The following is a 17650-nucleotide window of genomic DNA, read 5'->3' as shown; positions in this document are numbered from 1 at the left end:
AGTTCGACCAATAGGAGGTCAGACCAATGGGACGTCCCGTTTGTTTGTCATCACTACTTTCTGACAAGCTTTCTCTCTCAAAGGCGCATTCATAAACGTTTCTAATATATTATCAAAATCTCATGAAATTTCAAATATCAAACTGTCAATGAGACACACATGAGAGAAGATGTGCCGTTTATTTTGTTTGTAAAGTTTGATTTGATATGGGTGTCAAGGTTTAATTATGGACACTTTGGACACTATAATGAGTGTTGCGTAAAAGTTGTGCATAATGACAGCTTCTCACTGGTGAAACACAATTAATCTCTTCTTTCACGTGTGTCTTATTGACAGTGAAGCCCATATGAAGAATTACATAAATAAATACACAACATCCGGCTTTTCATTGCTCAGCAGCCTCGTTGAGCGGAGAGAGAGAAACACAATATAAACAGCTTGAGAAGTTAGACACCCATTTCTCGCAACTTCTCTGAGATCTAATGATATGTCTCTCCATTTAGAAACATATCATTAATCTGGGGGCAACAATATAACTGGCCGGGAGGCCTGGTTGTACTTTAAAAGCCGTCAGGGTGACCACAAGGCTCCGACCACTGGCCTGGTGGGGCCACTAGAAAATAATGGGCTTGAAAAAAACAAGTACAAAAATCTAATTTCACATGAATTCCCAGTGGGTCTGTGTTTTGCAATTACGTCTGTCAAATCATTTCAAATAACTACCACAAACACGTTAAGCGATCCCGATCAAAGACAGCCAGTGCTGTGCTCTCCATGGCTCACTCCCGCGGAACGCCTCCTTGCCCCCGGCTTCGTGTAAATGCGTAAATCGATCATTTTTGGAAACACGGACGTCACATCTCTAAACCCCACCCCCCGCTTTGCAATCTGAGCGGCCGTGAGGTGCAGACGACCACTCACAACAGCAGCTTTGGGCAACGGACCTGTTACTGCTACGACTGATCACCTTGCAGTCTCCCATTAAACCTTCATTACAATAAACCGCAAACCATAGTAAACAATAACACATGGTGCTCATGGATCGATCGTGGATTGTTTGGAAAGTGAAAATAAACACAACAGTGATTTGCAAACTTCCTGTTTTACTTTTTAGTGATTTTCTTTTGGGTCTGCGGACTGGGATATTGAGGCAGGAAACTCAACATTGACCTTTTAAGGCTTTGTGTTCTACAATAACTCGAATCAGAGGTTCAACTCTGTCGTTTATCCACACCGTCTTTTCACAAGTGATATTTCTTTCTATTCTCAGTGATGCTCATGTTGTTAGTGAGCTACTCCTTCTTTAAAGGGGACCTATTACACAAATTTTCTTGCCTTTGTATTTCATTTCTGGCCCCTCCAGAGCAGCGACACACTATTACCAGCACTGAAAGCGGTCTGTGTTTGTTGCTGCATTGCTTCCTTGCATTCCCTGCATCCCGAGAAAACGGTCTGTTTCGCTTCACTCCACCCCCGGCCTCCTCCGTGTACGCCTCCCGCCCAGCCCACTCCACTGTGATTGGTCACACTCTTGGTCGCTGCTGAGCCACATTTCCTCAGTTTCCCAGTGCGTGAGTTGAGAGTAAACAGCAAACTTTACGAAACCATTACAATTTAAACACTTACCATCGAGAAGGCTTCACCCTTAAGCAGCAGTTTACCGGCTAATCCAGTTTGGTACGGGCCCAGCGTGGGCTGACTTACGGCCGCATGTTGGACCGAAGGTCCCTGGACGTTTTTTGTGCCTTCCGTGTCCCTGGAACCATATTTTACTTTTTGTACTGACCGTGATTTTGTTTCGTATTTTTGCGAGACATTTAAATAGGGCTTAGAATGATTTTGTTTCATACTGTTGACTTGTATCAAAACTGTCCTAGCAGAGAAAATATGGATGCTGAAACGATCACTTGAGTCATACAGTTGTTTAACATTAGACAAGAATATCTGCATAACTTAAGTCCACATATAGCACGAAGCAGGAAGAGCTCTATACAACCGATGTTAACATGCTAGCAGCGTGAAAATCACTATGAGGAGCGAAACTTGTGAGTCATTAGGCTGAACAAACCTCCAACATTTTCTTTGTTCGTTACACTTCGACGGTTGTGGTCCTTGGTGCTTCGGTAGTCGCTCAGCAGTCGCCCTGTATTTTTTTTTTTTATTTCCCTGACACCAAAAAAACATTTTCTTGGGGCAGCGCACAGCGACGTAACTTTCGGGGCAGAGCGGGGGAGGGCGGAACCAGTCCGAGAGTATGCCTGAGTTTGGCCATGATAGGAAATCTGGCACACATTGATGTCAATGCGATCCTAATGTTAAAAAAAACCCCTCCGTGAACAGAGCGTTCAGAACCATGCCCAACAACTTGCAGGGCTCACGTCCAAACGCATGAACCTCATTATTTGACGATTTCGCATTCGATTCAACATTGTAACAGTATTTAGAGCTCAGAAAAGTGCAAACGCATCATAGGTGCCCTTTAATCAATGTATTCTTCAAATTGGAAATGTTTTTCCCTGTGCAACATCAACTAACTTGAAGTGTTTTGCCATTAGGATTATTTGTGATGTGTACGTTTTTGGTGTAAAGTAAAAGAAGGGGAAAAAAAAAAAAATCTTAATATATTTTTAAGATATAATTACACCAGGATTTTACCGGTCTGGCTTGCTTGGGAATAGATTTTCCTCTATGTGGCCTGTGAAGAAAAATTTGTTTGACACCCCTGGTTTGAACTTTACATGTGTGTTTATTTCTATTACATTTCTCTCCTGTGAAGAACCCTTGGATGTCACCTTTCTCCTGATGTGACTGGATGTGTCAGGTGTTTCCTCTCTCTGTCCCCAGGTGACTGTCACCACCATCGGCTACGGTGACAAAATCCCTCAAACGTGGATTGGCAAGGCCATTGCCTCCTGCTTCAGCGTCTTCGCCATCTCCTTCTTCGCGCTGCCCGCTGTGAATATTATTTTTCAGTTTTCACTCAATTTTATTGATGTCCATTTTCTTTTCCCCTTTTCATACGACAACCTGGAAGTCGCATGACAGTGATGGAATGTTTTTTCTCTCGCATGTTTATTTTTTTTCCCTCAGGGAATCCTTGGCTCTGGGTTTGCCCTGAAAGTGCAGCAGAAGCAGCGACAGAAGCACTTCAACAGACAGATCCCAGCTGCAGCCTGCCTCATCCAGGTACATCTCAGCACCAAGCATGAACAAAAGAAGACTTAAAAATGGTTTACTTTGAAAAGTTCAATAGTAGATCAAGGATATGCTTCTAATGCAAATGCTCGAGAATGTTTGCAAACTTTAATTTGTACAAATGTGAATAAATTCAGCTTGCCAGAACTAGATAAAAGAGAACATTTCTGCCTGGCCCCCAAAAAAAGTGATCTGTAAAAAGTTACGTGAAGAGTCAAATCACAGATGAACACGTTATCTCTGAATGGTGCTGCAAAATGCCAAAATTCTCTATTCTATCTGAATTCTTTGTGGCATCACAAAGGGCTGATTTCAATGTGTTTCAATACACACTTTTGTGGTGCCAGCAAAAGGATTGTTTTTTTTTCTCCCACTGTTGGAGAACAGGCAATAGACCCACATTTTCATTAGGAACACCAATTAAAACCTCAAACATCTAAATATATTTTTCTCCACATAATATGTTTGCATGGACATATGTTGCGTTGACTGTCGTCTCTCCTTTTCTTCCACTCTCCCTCCTCAGACTCTCTGGCGGTGCTATGCGGCGGAGAAGACGGGCAGTTGCGCCGCTACGTGGAAGATGTACGTTCTGACCCCGGAGGCCAGGGCCATGGCCGAGTCCGACAACCCCAACATCAGGAAGAGCCACCTGATGGTAGGAGTCCGCCTCCGCCTCCCTGTGAAACAAGTTTCCCCCCACTGCACTTTTGACTGCCATTAAATATCTGCACATTTTCAAGTAACATTTGCATAAATTTGTTGCTGGTCACCTTTTTTCAAAACAACATTAGCTGTGTTGAGCTGCATGAAAGGGAATGTTAAGTTCCCACGTGCGCACACACACACACACACACATACACACACACACACACACGGAGCACCCCCCAGCCCCAGGCCCAACTCCACCGGGATGACTCGGGGTCTTTGTCTCTGGAGGACAAAGACTCCCTCAGTGGAGATGATGTCACCGCTGCCTTTCTCCTGGAGCAAACCTTTGTCCTGCAGAACAACAACAAGAAAATCTTTGTGCAGCCTCGCTGAGCCCACATGTACTGTGCAGAAGGAGGACCACTTCCGCTGTGTTCTGTGCCTGCATGTGACTTGCCCCACTGACTTTCCCCTCTTCTCCCCTACCACACAGAGTCTCTCACAGTTCCTCCCCCCGTGTCTTTTTTATTTATTTTTTTTACTTGTGAAGAATCTGGGCTTCGCTCCTGTTTTTTTGTTTTTTTCCTGCTGAGTCCTCCTCCTGCTCCCTCCTTCTGTTCCAACTCCTTTTCCTCCTGCTCCAGCTCTTCCTCCTACTGCTCCAGCCCCTCCTCCTCCTGCTCCAGCTCTTCTTCCTCCTCAAGCTCTTCCTCCTGCTCAAGCTCCTCCTCCTCCTGCTCCAGCTCTTCCTCCTGCTCAAGCTCTTCCTCCTCCTGCTCCAGCTCTTCCTCCTGCTCCAGCTCTTCCTCCTCCTGCTCAAGCTCTTTCTCCTCCTGCTCCAGCTCTTCCTCCACCTCCAGCCCTTCCTCCTCCGGCTCTAGCTCTTCCTCTTTCTCCTGCTCCAGCCCCTCCTCCTCCTGCTCCAGCCCTTCCTCCTCCTCCAGCTCTTCCTCCTGCTCCAGCTCTTCCTCCTCCTCCAGCCCTTCCTCCTCCTGCTCCAGCCCTTCCTCCCACTCAAGCTCTTTTTCCTCCTGCTCCAGCCCTTCCTCCTCTGGCTCTAGCTCTTCCTCTTCCTCCTGCTCCAGCCCTTCCTCCCCCTCCAGCTCTTCCTCCTGCTCCAGCTCTTCCTCCTCCTGCTCCAGCCCTTCTTCCTCCTGCTCAAGCTCTTCCTCCTCCTGCTCCAGCTCTTCCTCCTGCTCCAGCTCTTCCTCCTCCTGCTCAAGCTCTTTCTCCTCCTGCTCCAGCTCTTCCTCCACCTCCAGCCCTTCCTCCTCCGGCTCTAGCTCTTCCTCTTTCTCCTGCTCCAGCCCTTCCTCCTCCTCCAGCTCTTCCTCCTGCTCCAGCTCTTCCTCCTCCTCCAGCCCTCCCTCCTCCTGCTCCAGCTCTTCCTCCCACTCAAGCTCTTTTTCCTCCTGCTCCAGCTATTCCTCCTGCTCCAGCCCTTCCTCCTCTGGCTCTAGCTCTTCCTCTTCCTCCTGCTCCAGCCCTTCCTCCCCCTCCAGCACTTCCTCCTGCTCCAGCTCTTCCTCCTCCTGCTCCAGCCCTTCTTCCTCCTGCTCCAGCTCTTCATCCTCCTGCGCCAGCTCCTTCCTCTTCCTCTTCCTCCTGCTCCAGCCCTTCCTCTTCCTCCAGGTTTCTTTCAAAATTTTACATACAACTGTTCAACTCTCCCCCTCCAAAACTTTCTGTCCATCACTCCGAGCTTATACTGATCCTTCATATTTCCACCCTCTTCTCTCTTCATTCTCTTCTTTCCACCTTCCTCTGTTCTCTTCCTCTCCCCTCTGTTGCCACTAATGACTCTCTCAAACTTTTGGTATGTGGCTCGAACAGTGGGCCAAGTGTCAATGCCAGGGTTCTGATCGGGTGTGGCCTGGTCCGTAGCTCGGCCTAGTCAGTGGGTCTGACACCGGCCGACTCACAACCACAGACAGAGAGAGGCTGCACATGCGCTGCTCATGATGTCTGTGTCTTGCGAGCGTGACATTTTGTCTGATTTACACTCTACAGATGCAATGAATTTTAATGTGCGTGTATGTGTACGTGATACACCTTCTGAAATGGGTCAGTTTGCTTCACTTCTGTTTCCTGGGCAGCGTCAGCATTAGGTCTCAGCCACAGTTTTCAAGGTTTAAGCATCAGTTTTCAGATCTTTATCAAAACACACTTTTTTTTTTTACTGCGTCTTCTCCAGAAAACTGCACGTTTAGCCCTATGTTTACAGCCTCCTGCTAAAACCCAGCTCTGACTAGATGCTTTGCTGGTCCACCCACTTGTTTGGAAGGGGACAAAACAAAGTGGTGTCACTCAGTGCATTTACATGGCACTAGAGAAATTCGAATTATTGCCTTAGTCCGATTATGATCGGAGAACTCACGTGCATGTAAACACCTTAGTCCGATTATGATCGGAGTTTGAGAACTCCGATTGGAATCGGAGAACTCCGATTGAGACCCCCAGATAATGCGATTAGAATTCGAATTTCCTGTTAGAATCAGTTAGAATTACCAAAATGATTTCATTTTTGCTAAATGCCATAATGTTGAGAGAAACATTTTTTTACAGAGGTTTTTTTTTTAACTGCATTTCCAGTCAAATCAGATAAGATCATATCATTTTGTACATCAGGTCCATTTGAGGATTCATTAATGCGCTAGAAATTGTTTTTCTTCCAGCACCACCTTCTCCATCTTCGAAAGAAATGTGAACCAGAAAATCTTTCAACTGTGATGCTGATGTTTTGTTTTATCAGAAAAGGAACACCAAGAGAAGGTTGAAGCCCAGGGGGAACGGCGCAGTGGGCGTGGCCTCAGAGATGGCAGTGTCCATCCCACAGATCACCTACGATCACATCAATGACTCTGAGGAGAAGAGAGACGTCTCATACTGCCTCGTCCAAGAAGAGCGGAGTGGAAGCGTCGAAGGTGAAGCACCCGTGCAGCGTCTACATTCGTTTGAAACAGGTTTCAATAATAAAGTTCAGTCTGGACAGGGATTCTTAATGACAAGGTTATAACGAATGTTAGTTATGTGAACCCTCTGCACTCAGCACTCTGTAACTTTGAAGTTCATGTAATTTGAGTGGACGGCTATTGTTCCAATATGTTTGCAGGTCAGTGTCAGATGTCGATATTGAGTACACAGTAGTCAAACATTGCTTCTCCTACACACAACCCCAGCCAGGTGTTTGTTCAGACCTCCTCACTGCTGCCTTTGTTGTATTATTATTATTAAAGGGTTAAAAGCTACCATTCTTTCCCAAAGAACTGCCTTGAACTCCTCCCTGCAGAACACGATGGGAGGAGACGCTCCGCACTGTTTTTTTTTAATTTTTTTTCCATTTTCACGCAATTCATTAAACACCGACCCTATCCTAATCCCCGTAGAGCCAAGATGGCTGCCAGGTGTCTTGGCGCGGGCCAGATGGAAGCATTTAGAATCTGGGCGGTGATTAGAGGTCACAGTTATGAGCTCTTTACTGCTCCACCCGTCCCCTCCACCTTCCACAGACACTCGCACTGGGTTTAAGTGGGAAAACGTTTTGAATGCAGCCTTATCGAGGTCACGATTGGGAACCTCTCGCTCTGAAAGAGCCGCAGGAGCGCACGGTTCCTCCTTCAGGGGGGAACTCTGGGGTTAAAATGACGGCGATTTGGGATAATTTCATCATATCTGGATAGTTTAAGAAAAAAAAAAGAAAGTCATAATTGTTGCCAGCATGTGTGCGTAACAATGCGAGCTATGTTTAGTATGGTGGGCAGATTTCTGTATGAGCATATGATGGATGGCTGGTTTGGTTCAGAGCTGGTAGGGAATGCGGGAGGCGGTGGGCTTCACTTCCTGTGCTAACAGACACCCACTCCAAATGAATTGACCCAGATTCCAGCTTCAAATAGGAATTTGTGATTTTTTGTTTCCCCCCTGTCAGATTGTGGAGCTGTGAAAGTAGCAGACGTGACACGCATGTGACATAAAGGAGACACTTTCCGGCAGAACGCTTACGAGTGGTAAAATATTGTGGATTGTTTGTATTAGAACGACAACACACATCTTTGTGGTTTCAAGGGAGCAGAAATTTAATTAAAATGAGTGTCAAACCCCCACTGCTCACTCTATACAACAGTCTTAATCCATACCAAATAGCAACGGATATACACTTCGAGATGCTAACATTGGGTTGACTTAAACTAACCGAGCCTAAATTGCAGATTACTGGAAAACAAAGCGATGCAAAAATAACACCGGTGATGAAATTCTCTGGCTGCAATATCCTAAGCGTTAACATTTACCTCATATCCAATATACCCTTAATTTAATTTTGCCTCAGAGCTTGTCAAGCTGAACTAATAGCATCTTTCCACATTATAGACAGATAAACACTTTCTGTGTGAATACGTACGTCAGTATCAGCCTCTTCAAACACACCATTTTACTGTAACATATTTACTAATGCTGAGCACCGATTTTTTTTTTTAATCGCGATTAATCACACTCCAATCCGGGAGTTAATCGCGATTAAAATGGCTCATTTGAAGTCTGCCGAAGGCATTCAAAATATTTATGTGCAACATAAATAATGACCAGAAGTAAGTCCTTGAGGACGGGTTTCTGTTTATTATTCAAAATAAACATGCATAGTAGGCAAGTTTGCTGGAGCGACATGTAACCATCAGGCAATTTGACACACAGGTCTGTCTTGTGTGGACAAAGTTCTTTCATGAACTACCTGGAATGACCAACAGAGGGTGCAACAACACCATGGCATCCATGTCAACTGGTCTTTGATGTACACGTGTTCCGACCAGCGCATTGTTTACGCCCCCCCCCCAGCATAACTCGGACAGGCATTAAAAAAAATAATAATAAAGCATCCACGCTAAAATATTCATTGCTTGCTCACTATTGTGGCGGCCGTGGGGAGCTGGATGCTCCCCTCGAACCGCAAAGGATTATGGGGGGATTATTTTGGGGAGTTCTGTTGTTGAACTGCAAGTGTGTGAGTGTCTTTGGGCGTGTTAGTGCGTGTTTAATGTTCCTTTGGTGTTGCACATCATGTTTCGTTCGTATCGGTCCGAACCGTGACTCAATGTGGACTCTGTTTGAGTTAGCCCCCGGCTACCGCCATGTTGGGTTGCGTTCCAACAAGTTCAAGCTACAAAATAAAAGGTGACGTAAATGTGATGCACCAAAGACGAGATCGGCGCAACGAGTGGTTCCTCCGTCGAATCGCCACACTATGTAGACCCAGCCCCCAGAGCCAACTTTGAGAATAGGTTAACGGCGAGAATTTTTTTGTCGCGCGATAAGAGTCTTGCGGTAACGCAGCACGTTAACGCCGTTAATGGCCCAGCATTAATATTTACACATTTTTAATGGTGGCTTCACGTTTGTGCACCATGCAACTCACAACAGATTCTAAGTTTCTGAGATTTTCAGATTTCTGATTCTACAGGGCGCACAGTGCTCGTTCACTCTGTCCGTCTAGTGGCTGCAGATGAGTGACGACACTCCCCTCTTTCTTTTTCCTGTAGGAATCCTCAGAATGCTCCGACAGTCTGGTGAGTCCAACATCACCACTGACCTCAAAGGGGGTGGCCGTCGCCACTTCCCCAGTTCTGTTGCCGTGCATGCGTCACACAAGCAGCTATATTGGCTATATGAGTGTAAAGGGGAAACAACTACGTAGATACTCTTCAGGATTCCTAATATAAAGAAAATGGTTATATTCCATTGTGTGTGTGTGTGTGTGCACGCACATGCGCCTGTATGTGTGTCCAATGCAGTGTTCCTTCCACTCCACTATTCTATTAAAACCTCCTCTGTGTTAATCATTAGCTCGCTTGCCTTTTGAAACGAGGCCCCAGACAGTATTTTAATTAGACCTGCTGGCTGGCTGAGCCTTTGTCTCGCGACCGGACCAAACCAGAGCCAAGCGCAGACACTCACACTGGTCCCACCGGTCCCACTGGTCCCGGGCCGTCCCGGCCTGTTTGTCTTTGCTGGGTGCCGTGCCAACACGGCGGGTGAGGAACGGGGCCGTCCTGGGGCCCCCGGGGGACCACGGGGTCTCGCTGCGGATAAGCGTCCATTGTGAAGGTCCAGCGGTCAGAAATAAACTGCTCATTGTTTGATTCCGTCAATGTCCGGCTTATCGCTCCACTTATCTGTCTGGCCCTCAGATACCCCCAACCCTCCACCCACCCTCTATTGGAGGAAATCTCTCAATGGAGGGCCGCTTCACTTTTTATGATAACTTTATGTGAATGCACTGCACACCCAGGTTGGAAGCGCCCACTTCTTTCCTCACATTCTCCTGACCAAACACTGATGGGCTACTTCCTGTTTTCTCCCGGCAGGAAAAAAAAAAAGAAAGTTCACGTCCAATTCGCATAAAATAGCCAGACCTCCCTGTTCCCCCTAAAAAACTCCTTTCATCTTATAAACAGTACTGGAGTCCAGAATGTAAAAATAAAGACATAAAAATGTATGCAGTTACACTCAGTACTGAGCCCGGTGTTCATGGCTGGTTCACTGGACCTTCTGTAGGTTGGGAAGGGGGAACCGATGGTGGGGTCAAAGGGCAGAACCAACACCTGGCTATCACTGACGTGGGAGAGGTACTAGTGCCCTTTGTGACATCACAAAGGGCCGATTAACAAGACATTATTGCTTAGCACACACATTTCCTAAGAAGTTGCACAAGAAAAAAAGCAATAAATCGATTTTTTTTTAATTTAAGAAATGTGCATCAAAACGTGGTTTTACATCATTGAATTCAACTTCATGTGGCCTTTACTGAGCCAAAACTGATTCTGTCTACTCATTTTCCGTGTCACTCTGTCGGGTCGGCAGCGAGACCGGCGGTCTGCCTGAAGGTCGGGACTGGCTCCGCGTGTTGTTCTTCGCTGTTATCACAGCCGAGCCAGCGGCCAGCCCTACTCTGAGTGCTGCACTTTTTCAGTTTTCATGTTTCATTTGTTGGAAAAACAGCCGTTAAGTCGGATACATTTTCCCAGCGAAGGCAGCTCAGCCTGATTCTTGGATCGAATCAGCCTGCGAACCTCCCTCACCTTGGCTGAACTATGGAAAACAAACCAAAACTTGTTGTTTTTTTTTTTTATTATTTTGTCACTTACCTTTATTCCTCTTTTCTCCCTCTTTTCATATTGAATTTACTCTTTGATTTTATTTTTCATCTCTCCATGGTGTCAGGCCCTCCTCTTCACTCTTGGTCGTCTTTCACTCTGAGCTGCCCTGGCTCTCCAGGTACCACTTGTCTCCTTCTTCTTATATTTTAGTTTCCTACTAAATATTTTCTCACTTCTCTGCTCATGTTACTTTAAGCTTTTGAGTTATTAGGATTTACATATGTCAATTAAAAATGTCTCTTGTGACAAAATAGTCCCTCACAGCAGGTGGAGTAAGAGAACAGAATAGATGTACTTTACTGATCCAAAATTAGGAAACTACACTGTTGCAGCACTAAAAACAAAATAATACAAAAAATAAAATAAACAGTAAATACAGTAATTATAAGAGACATTCAAGCCAATCTATAAGAATCATACAAGTCAATCTATGAATCTTAAACTGCAAGACTAGCGAGATGAAATCTTTGGTGTTCTCTTCAAACGTTCTTCTCTGCTCCCTCTGCTCCGTGAAGTGAGGAAGAACAATGACAACAGCACCTCCATCGACATCTCCCGGGCCAACAGTCTGACCGATGAGCTGGACTTCATGAGCGAGGACGTCCCCCTGTCTGTGGTGACCGACAAAGCTCAGTAGGTTCTCCACAACATCTCTTTTTTGCTGTGTTCATTCGTCCTCTCCTGTCTCACTATGTTCACCTGGAGGCCTTCAGTCGAGCTCTCTCCAGGGTCCAACAGACTGTCAGGCCCACGGCCATATAAGGTATCAAGGCATTATAAAGGGGGATTATCCCTTTAGTCTGCAGGGAAATATCATAGAAATCCCTCTCAGTGGGTTTGCAGGCCAGGTTGAGGTTCTGGCCTGTCACGACATGCTTGGCTGCTGCTGCTGAGGGACGCTGCAGCCTGTCCTGCAACTGGACACAGCTGGTTGGTTCTTTTTGTTGAAGTGTTTCAGGATGGGCCCTGCGATGAACTGGCGACTTGTCCAGGGTGTCACCCAGCCTTCGCACTAAGACAGCTGGGAGAGGCTCCAGCAGACCCCTGTGACCCTGAATAGGAATAAGCGGGTATAGAAGATGAATGAATGAATGAATGTTTCAGGATGTGAGTTCACAAATCTGATTCTTCTGCTGATGTGAACTCTGTTTGTTTTTTCCTCTACTTTACTATGTTGCAACTGTCCTTCAGGTTCTTTCCTCCAAGTAGCCTTGAGAACACAAGATGTTTTCTAAAGGCTGCACTTGTTTAAAATGATTTAGTGTCTAAGTGTTGCACTCTGCCTCTGAGAAACGTAAATCGAAGTAAGTAGTATTTGACTGTAAGTAGAAAACCAAACAAACGATCCATGATATTTTTTGATATTATTTAGTTTGAGCGTTAAGATGCAAAGACACACAACATGTTTCGTCGTAAGCAAATGTGGGCACTCTGGACAAAAGAGGGTGCAACTCCGCTGGAAAAGTTGTTTGTCTCTTTGCTGTTGCTTTGGGATCTTTTCTGCTTTCTTTGCTCATTTCACCATCCACAGTTGGTTACACTTAAAGCCTGTGTTTAGGATCAGTGCAAAATTCGCAAAATCATCCATCAATCAGATCACATTGTGCATCTGTTGCATCAGTCTTTGTGTATCTGTGTGCGTTGCTTCTGTGCCCATCGCCCCGCTGTGAGCGGACGGCTCGAATCGGGCGGCGCTGGATGAGTTCCCACAACAGCTGGTTTGTTTTCCCATGGGTGTCACGCCACTGAGGACTGCACTGTCATTTGGTGCCCTTATCTGGCTTCCACATCCACACACACACACACACACACACACACACACACACACACAGTGCCCCAGGCAAAGTGCAGGCACAGACGTTGTCAGAACTTCCCAAGGCCGTCCTTCTCAACATGACCCTTCACCTTCGCGCTGCTGTTGGGATCCATTCCATTTCTCTGCAGCAGCGCTTGGTCCGAGCTAACCGAGCTCTCCTGCTGTTAGCTTAGTCTGAGCTAACCGAGCTCTCCTGCTGTTAGCTCGGTTTTGACAGGAAGTGAAGAGACCCTCTCATACAGTGAAGCAATGCACGTGTGTTGTTTCACATGGGAGGCAGCAGTGGAGTCGACTGCCGGGGCTCCTGAAGAGGAAGTGGTTGCAGGGCCGCTTTCCTTCCGCACACAATTACAGTATATCTGTCGCTTCTCTGTGCACGAAAGCACGCACACACGCATGCACACACGTTTTTTTTCCAACACAAGTAAAGATAAATCTCTATTTTAACCTTGTTTGTTTGTCTGTGAACTGCTAATAGTTGGTTTGTTATAATTTCATCTTGATTGTCAAATAAAAACGGGCAATAAATAAAAAACACTTCACCGAAAACATCACACACGCACTTGTCCCGCACTTTGGCCTTTTGACCGTAAACACTGGCCCCTGCTCTATTTGTTTACTTGTCCTGGGCTTGATGAGGCCTGATTTTTTTTTTTTTTGTTTGTTTTTTTTTTGTTTTGTTTAAGACCATTGGGTTTGATGCAAGTTTGTATGCCTAGCTGTGCACTTTGAGGACGTAAATCTCAGAGATCTGCTGATTAACTGTGTGGAGAAATCATAACAACCCCCCGGTGGGGCCACCGATGCTGAATTCCTTCCTGAAACACAGGAACGTTCACCCTCTTGGAGTGAGTAAATGTTTCAAAATACACTTCTCAGGTCCCAAACAGAGGAAGAGCCTGTTTAGCTGATTGGCCTGATTGTGTCCTATCTTCATCTTCTCCCTTCTCTCTCTCTTTCTCTTTCTCTCTCTCTCTCTCTTCCCACAATTTTTTCACCCTCCTCAAAGTATCTGCGCTGTCCGTCCGTCGTGTGTGCAGGAGATAAACGATGAGGGGGGAAAGAAAAAAAAAGACTCCTTCTGCTTCTTCTCCTCCTCCTCCTCCGCCTCCTCCTCCTCCTCCAGTAATCACTGTAATCTCTTGACCCGAGGCAATGGCTCCTTCCTCCCGCTGGGTGTGTCCAGGTTCTCTTCCTCCATGCCTCCCCCCACTCCCCCAACACACACACACACACGCAGACCTGTGAAATCCTGCCCCCTGCCTGTGTCAGGGCCACCTGCGGGCGGCTCCCTAATTAGTGACCGTCTCACCAGCCCAGCCGCAGATAAACAATGGTGACCCGCTGCAGCGCGGGGGGACGGAGGGAGGGATGAAGGGTGGGGGGGGTGGTGGCAGCAGACACAGACACATGCATCATGAGCTGGCCCTCCTCCAGCGCCAGGGGGAGTGGGGTGAGGGGGTGAGGTGGGTGGGGGTAGAGAGGGTTCTCTTTGCCCAGCAACTGCTGCCTTTTGTGCAGCGCACTCTGAACAAATTGACTTTTTGTCTCTGTGGCCCCTCGCACGTCTGTCTTCTGCTCTTCCTCGTTCTCTGTAGTTTTGCTGCTGATGACAGGGAGGGGCGAGGGCGGAGGGGGCGGGTCCAACATGTGTTTGTCTATGTTGAGTCAAGACGTGAACACACACACACACACACACACACACACACACACACACACACACACATCAAAAACTGTCCCTGGAGTTTTTTAAAACCTTAGATTTCGGAGAAAAAGCAGCATGCGACCAAAATATTTTGCCAAGTTCCACATACTTTTGTACACTTGTGTACTTGTGCAAAAAGTTTGTCTTAGTGTGTCCAAGGTGATAAACTAAAGCTCACCACACAGGTTCCTCCTTCACTGGGCACCAAACGATCTGCAAACAGTCCTGCTACTTTTCATTATGGTAAAATAAATAGAATAAATAAATAAATAAAAAAATAAATCTCCTGTTTTGTTTTTACCCAGAAATGTCAGTGAAGTTTCAGTTGTGAGTGTTTGTGTGTTTTTGGCCAGAATTCTGCGGACGCACACTTCAGAGAATCAGTGACACTGCGCCGTCGCTGCTCTCTTATCGTCTCCTTTCTGCAGGCAATGCCTTCATCAGTCACCGTGTGGCTCTGCAGTTGAGGTTAACCACACACTGTGATCCATTTCTGTAGAAATGCCGCCCAGCCTCCCACCCCACCTCGTACCAAAACAGTGTGTCTTGCGTCTTGGCTGGTTGTGACAACTTGTTACTGGAAGACTCTGTTTTTTCCTCCCGCCGCAGGCTTCAGTTGGTGCAACTGTGGCAGGAACATTTCTCCTTTATTCATTTTCTATTACTATCACAGGACCTCCTGCTTTAAAATTACAGCAGTTGTTCTTCTCAAGCGACTTTCTTCTTGGACAGTTAAAAGTTAAAGTTCTAAACAGCTTAAATTGCGTGCAACACAGGTGCCTGGTTGGATTTTGACACACAATGAAGAAAACAAGAACAACTGTGTGTGAAAATGATCCACACAACTTTTGGCCGTTGAGGCTAATTCTCATGCTGAGGGCCAGAGAGAGGAGCTCTCAGGCCAGTCAGGCCAGTCAGGCCACACCCAGGCCAGTAAAAGGCCTTTTCCTCCAGCACTTGATTATAAAGGGTGTGTTTAGCCGGGTGTGACGCTCGCTGCCGTGCAATAATGATTCCCCTGTGAGAGTGATCGGCGGTGTCCGTGGTTGTGGGGAGTGTTTATGGCGAAGGGACCGCCGCTGACTGCCATAATTCCCAGTTTTTTTTAAATGTCTTCTCGCAGCAATATCAGGAGTCTTGAGTGTGGGAGTGCGTGAGCGCTGCTTCAGTCGACTGTGGCGTTGGAACATTTTCTCACCATCATCCACGTTGGACATAACACCCCCTCCCCCATTCCGAGGCTGAGCTGTGTAATAGCCAAAGTCTGATGCAGCGAATGTTGCTACTCTCTGCTGTAAACAGTGGCTTCATTTAATAATCTCATTGCGTCCTCGCCAACACTGTTTGTATTCAGTCAGCCAGCAATAAGCGTCCCCTGCCTCCTCCCCGTGCAGCAGCCGCTCCTGGCTCTCTTTACGGAATGTCGTGCATTGAGGCCTGAGGTGTCGTGAACGGCTGCGGGATTGGATCGGAAAGTTACTTCTGTACATTCCGATATCCGATAAAAACTCAGTAAAATATCCATCAGCTGTGTACCTACGTGAGCTACCGAGACTCACAGCAAGCACTGCTTTCTTTGAGTGTTAGTAAATGAAGTCAACATGCAGGTAACATTTTGTTGTGGGCTGCTTGAGACAACTGGTTTCCCTCGGCTATACTATTTTCTTTACTCTTGCTCTCATTAAAATCGCCAGTAGCATGTTGTCTATATGTGTGAATTTTTCTGACGATCCGCTGGCGGCGTGGCAGCAGCTGTTCGGTGAGGAAACCTGTGGTGATTTGGAGAGGCAGAAAACAAAGCTGTATGCTGTTGGAGAGCTACAACAAAACCAAGTCTTCCATTCTACACTTTGTGCCGCCACTGTGGCCACTGACCTGGATCCTTCGTCCGTGGTGCATTTAGGTTTGGAGTGGGTTTGCAATTGTAGTGTGTGGAGCTTCAGTAAAAGCGATGGAACATATCTGCAGACTTCTTGTATTGTGTTGATAAAATAAAACACAACGGGAATTAAAGAGTTTCAAACACCTAATGGCGAGACAAAACAAAAACAACGCAACGGAGGATGGATGAACAATGATAAATGTGAATTTATTTACAAAACAAGGAATATGTGCAACTAAATCATAACCAAAACACAAAATGAAGAAAAGCACAAAATGGTGCAGGCCAAGTCTCCTGCTCCACAGCCGTCATAAGTCATAGTCGGACCTAGGCAATAATTTGGTTTTCTCGAGTGTCATGTAAATGTAGTGACTCTTAGTTGTGACAGAACCATGAAGCTGCACGATGCCTTTAAGAGACACACAAAGGTAAGAAAAAAAAAAAATACAGGACATGACCATGAGACATAGCAGCTGCCGCTGCTGCTAAAGACATTAGCTCAGCTAACTCATGACTGGATGGGACTTTCACGTTCAAAGGAATTCCACCGTGGGCTTTTCCTCTGTAGAGAATATATTTTTGCTCCATCCCCAACTGGCCCCGACCGTCACCTCATTTAGTGTTATAGTCAAGACGGTACCAACCAACCAAGACAGTATCGAGACTGAGACAAGACCAAGACTGAATATATCAAAGAAAAATCACAACAAAACAGAACAAATGACAGCAACATCTCTTTTCAGCAAGGTATCTTTCAATAATGTTCTTTAACATTTTGCTGCTATACCAGATATTTCGAAACATTAAAAAACAACAACTTTGCTTTGTAAAATTAAATGATATAAATTAATTTGGTATAATTTCACTGAAAAATACAGCAGGCCAAGCGTGAACAAAACACCTTAAATTCTTTAATGTCTGAGCTCGACACTAAAAATACCCTAATCAATCTTATCTTGTTGGTTGTGAAAGACCTCAAAGTTTTGCATAGCTCTAGTGCAGGGCTGTACGCTTGCTTTTTTAAGTGATAGCACTACTGCTAGCAAGTTAAAAAGTTTAGTAGCCCAAAGAAAAATTTAGTATCTCACCCAGATGAAGATGAACAGTTAGTTCACATGTTTATTGTGAAATCAATTTGAACCAGGAAATGTAGTTCTTAAAAAGTTAGATTGAGATGGATAGTATACACGTAGAGCTACAACTCCCATGGAGCAGTTTTACCAACAAAGGACAGTTACAAGTATAGTTCAAAA

General features: G+C 45.9%; 1 protein-coding gene across 1 annotated transcript in view; it reads left to right on the top strand.

Moving 5' to 3' along the window:
* kcnq1.2 (potassium voltage-gated channel, KQT-like subfamily, member 1.2) overlaps positions 1-17650 on the top strand; it is a 177468-nt gene that overhangs the window by 25031 nt on the left and 134787 nt on the right. The window contains exons 7-13 of the mRNA XM_076037983.1: positions 2845-2955; positions 3091-3186; positions 3722-3853; positions 6599-6770; positions 9378-9404; positions 11059-11112; positions 11510-11627. Coding sequence (XP_075894098.1) covers positions 2845-2955; positions 3091-3186; positions 3722-3853; positions 6599-6770; positions 9378-9404; positions 11059-11112; positions 11510-11627 — 710 coding nt within the window. The remainder of the gene's footprint in view (positions 1-2844; positions 2956-3090; positions 3187-3721; positions 3854-6598; positions 6771-9377; positions 9405-11058; positions 11113-11509; positions 11628-17650) is intronic.

Source organism: Nelusetta ayraudi, unplaced genomic scaffold, assembly GCF_046127955.1.
Source record: "Nelusetta ayraudi isolate G7.1 ecotype Tasmania unplaced genomic scaffold, CSIRO-AGI_Nayr_v1 ptg000053l, whole genome shotgun sequence".
NCBI lineage: Eukaryota > Metazoa > Chordata > Actinopteri > Tetraodontiformes > Monacanthidae > Nelusetta > Nelusetta ayraudi.
This window is presented reverse-complemented; position numbering and strand designations above follow the sequence as displayed.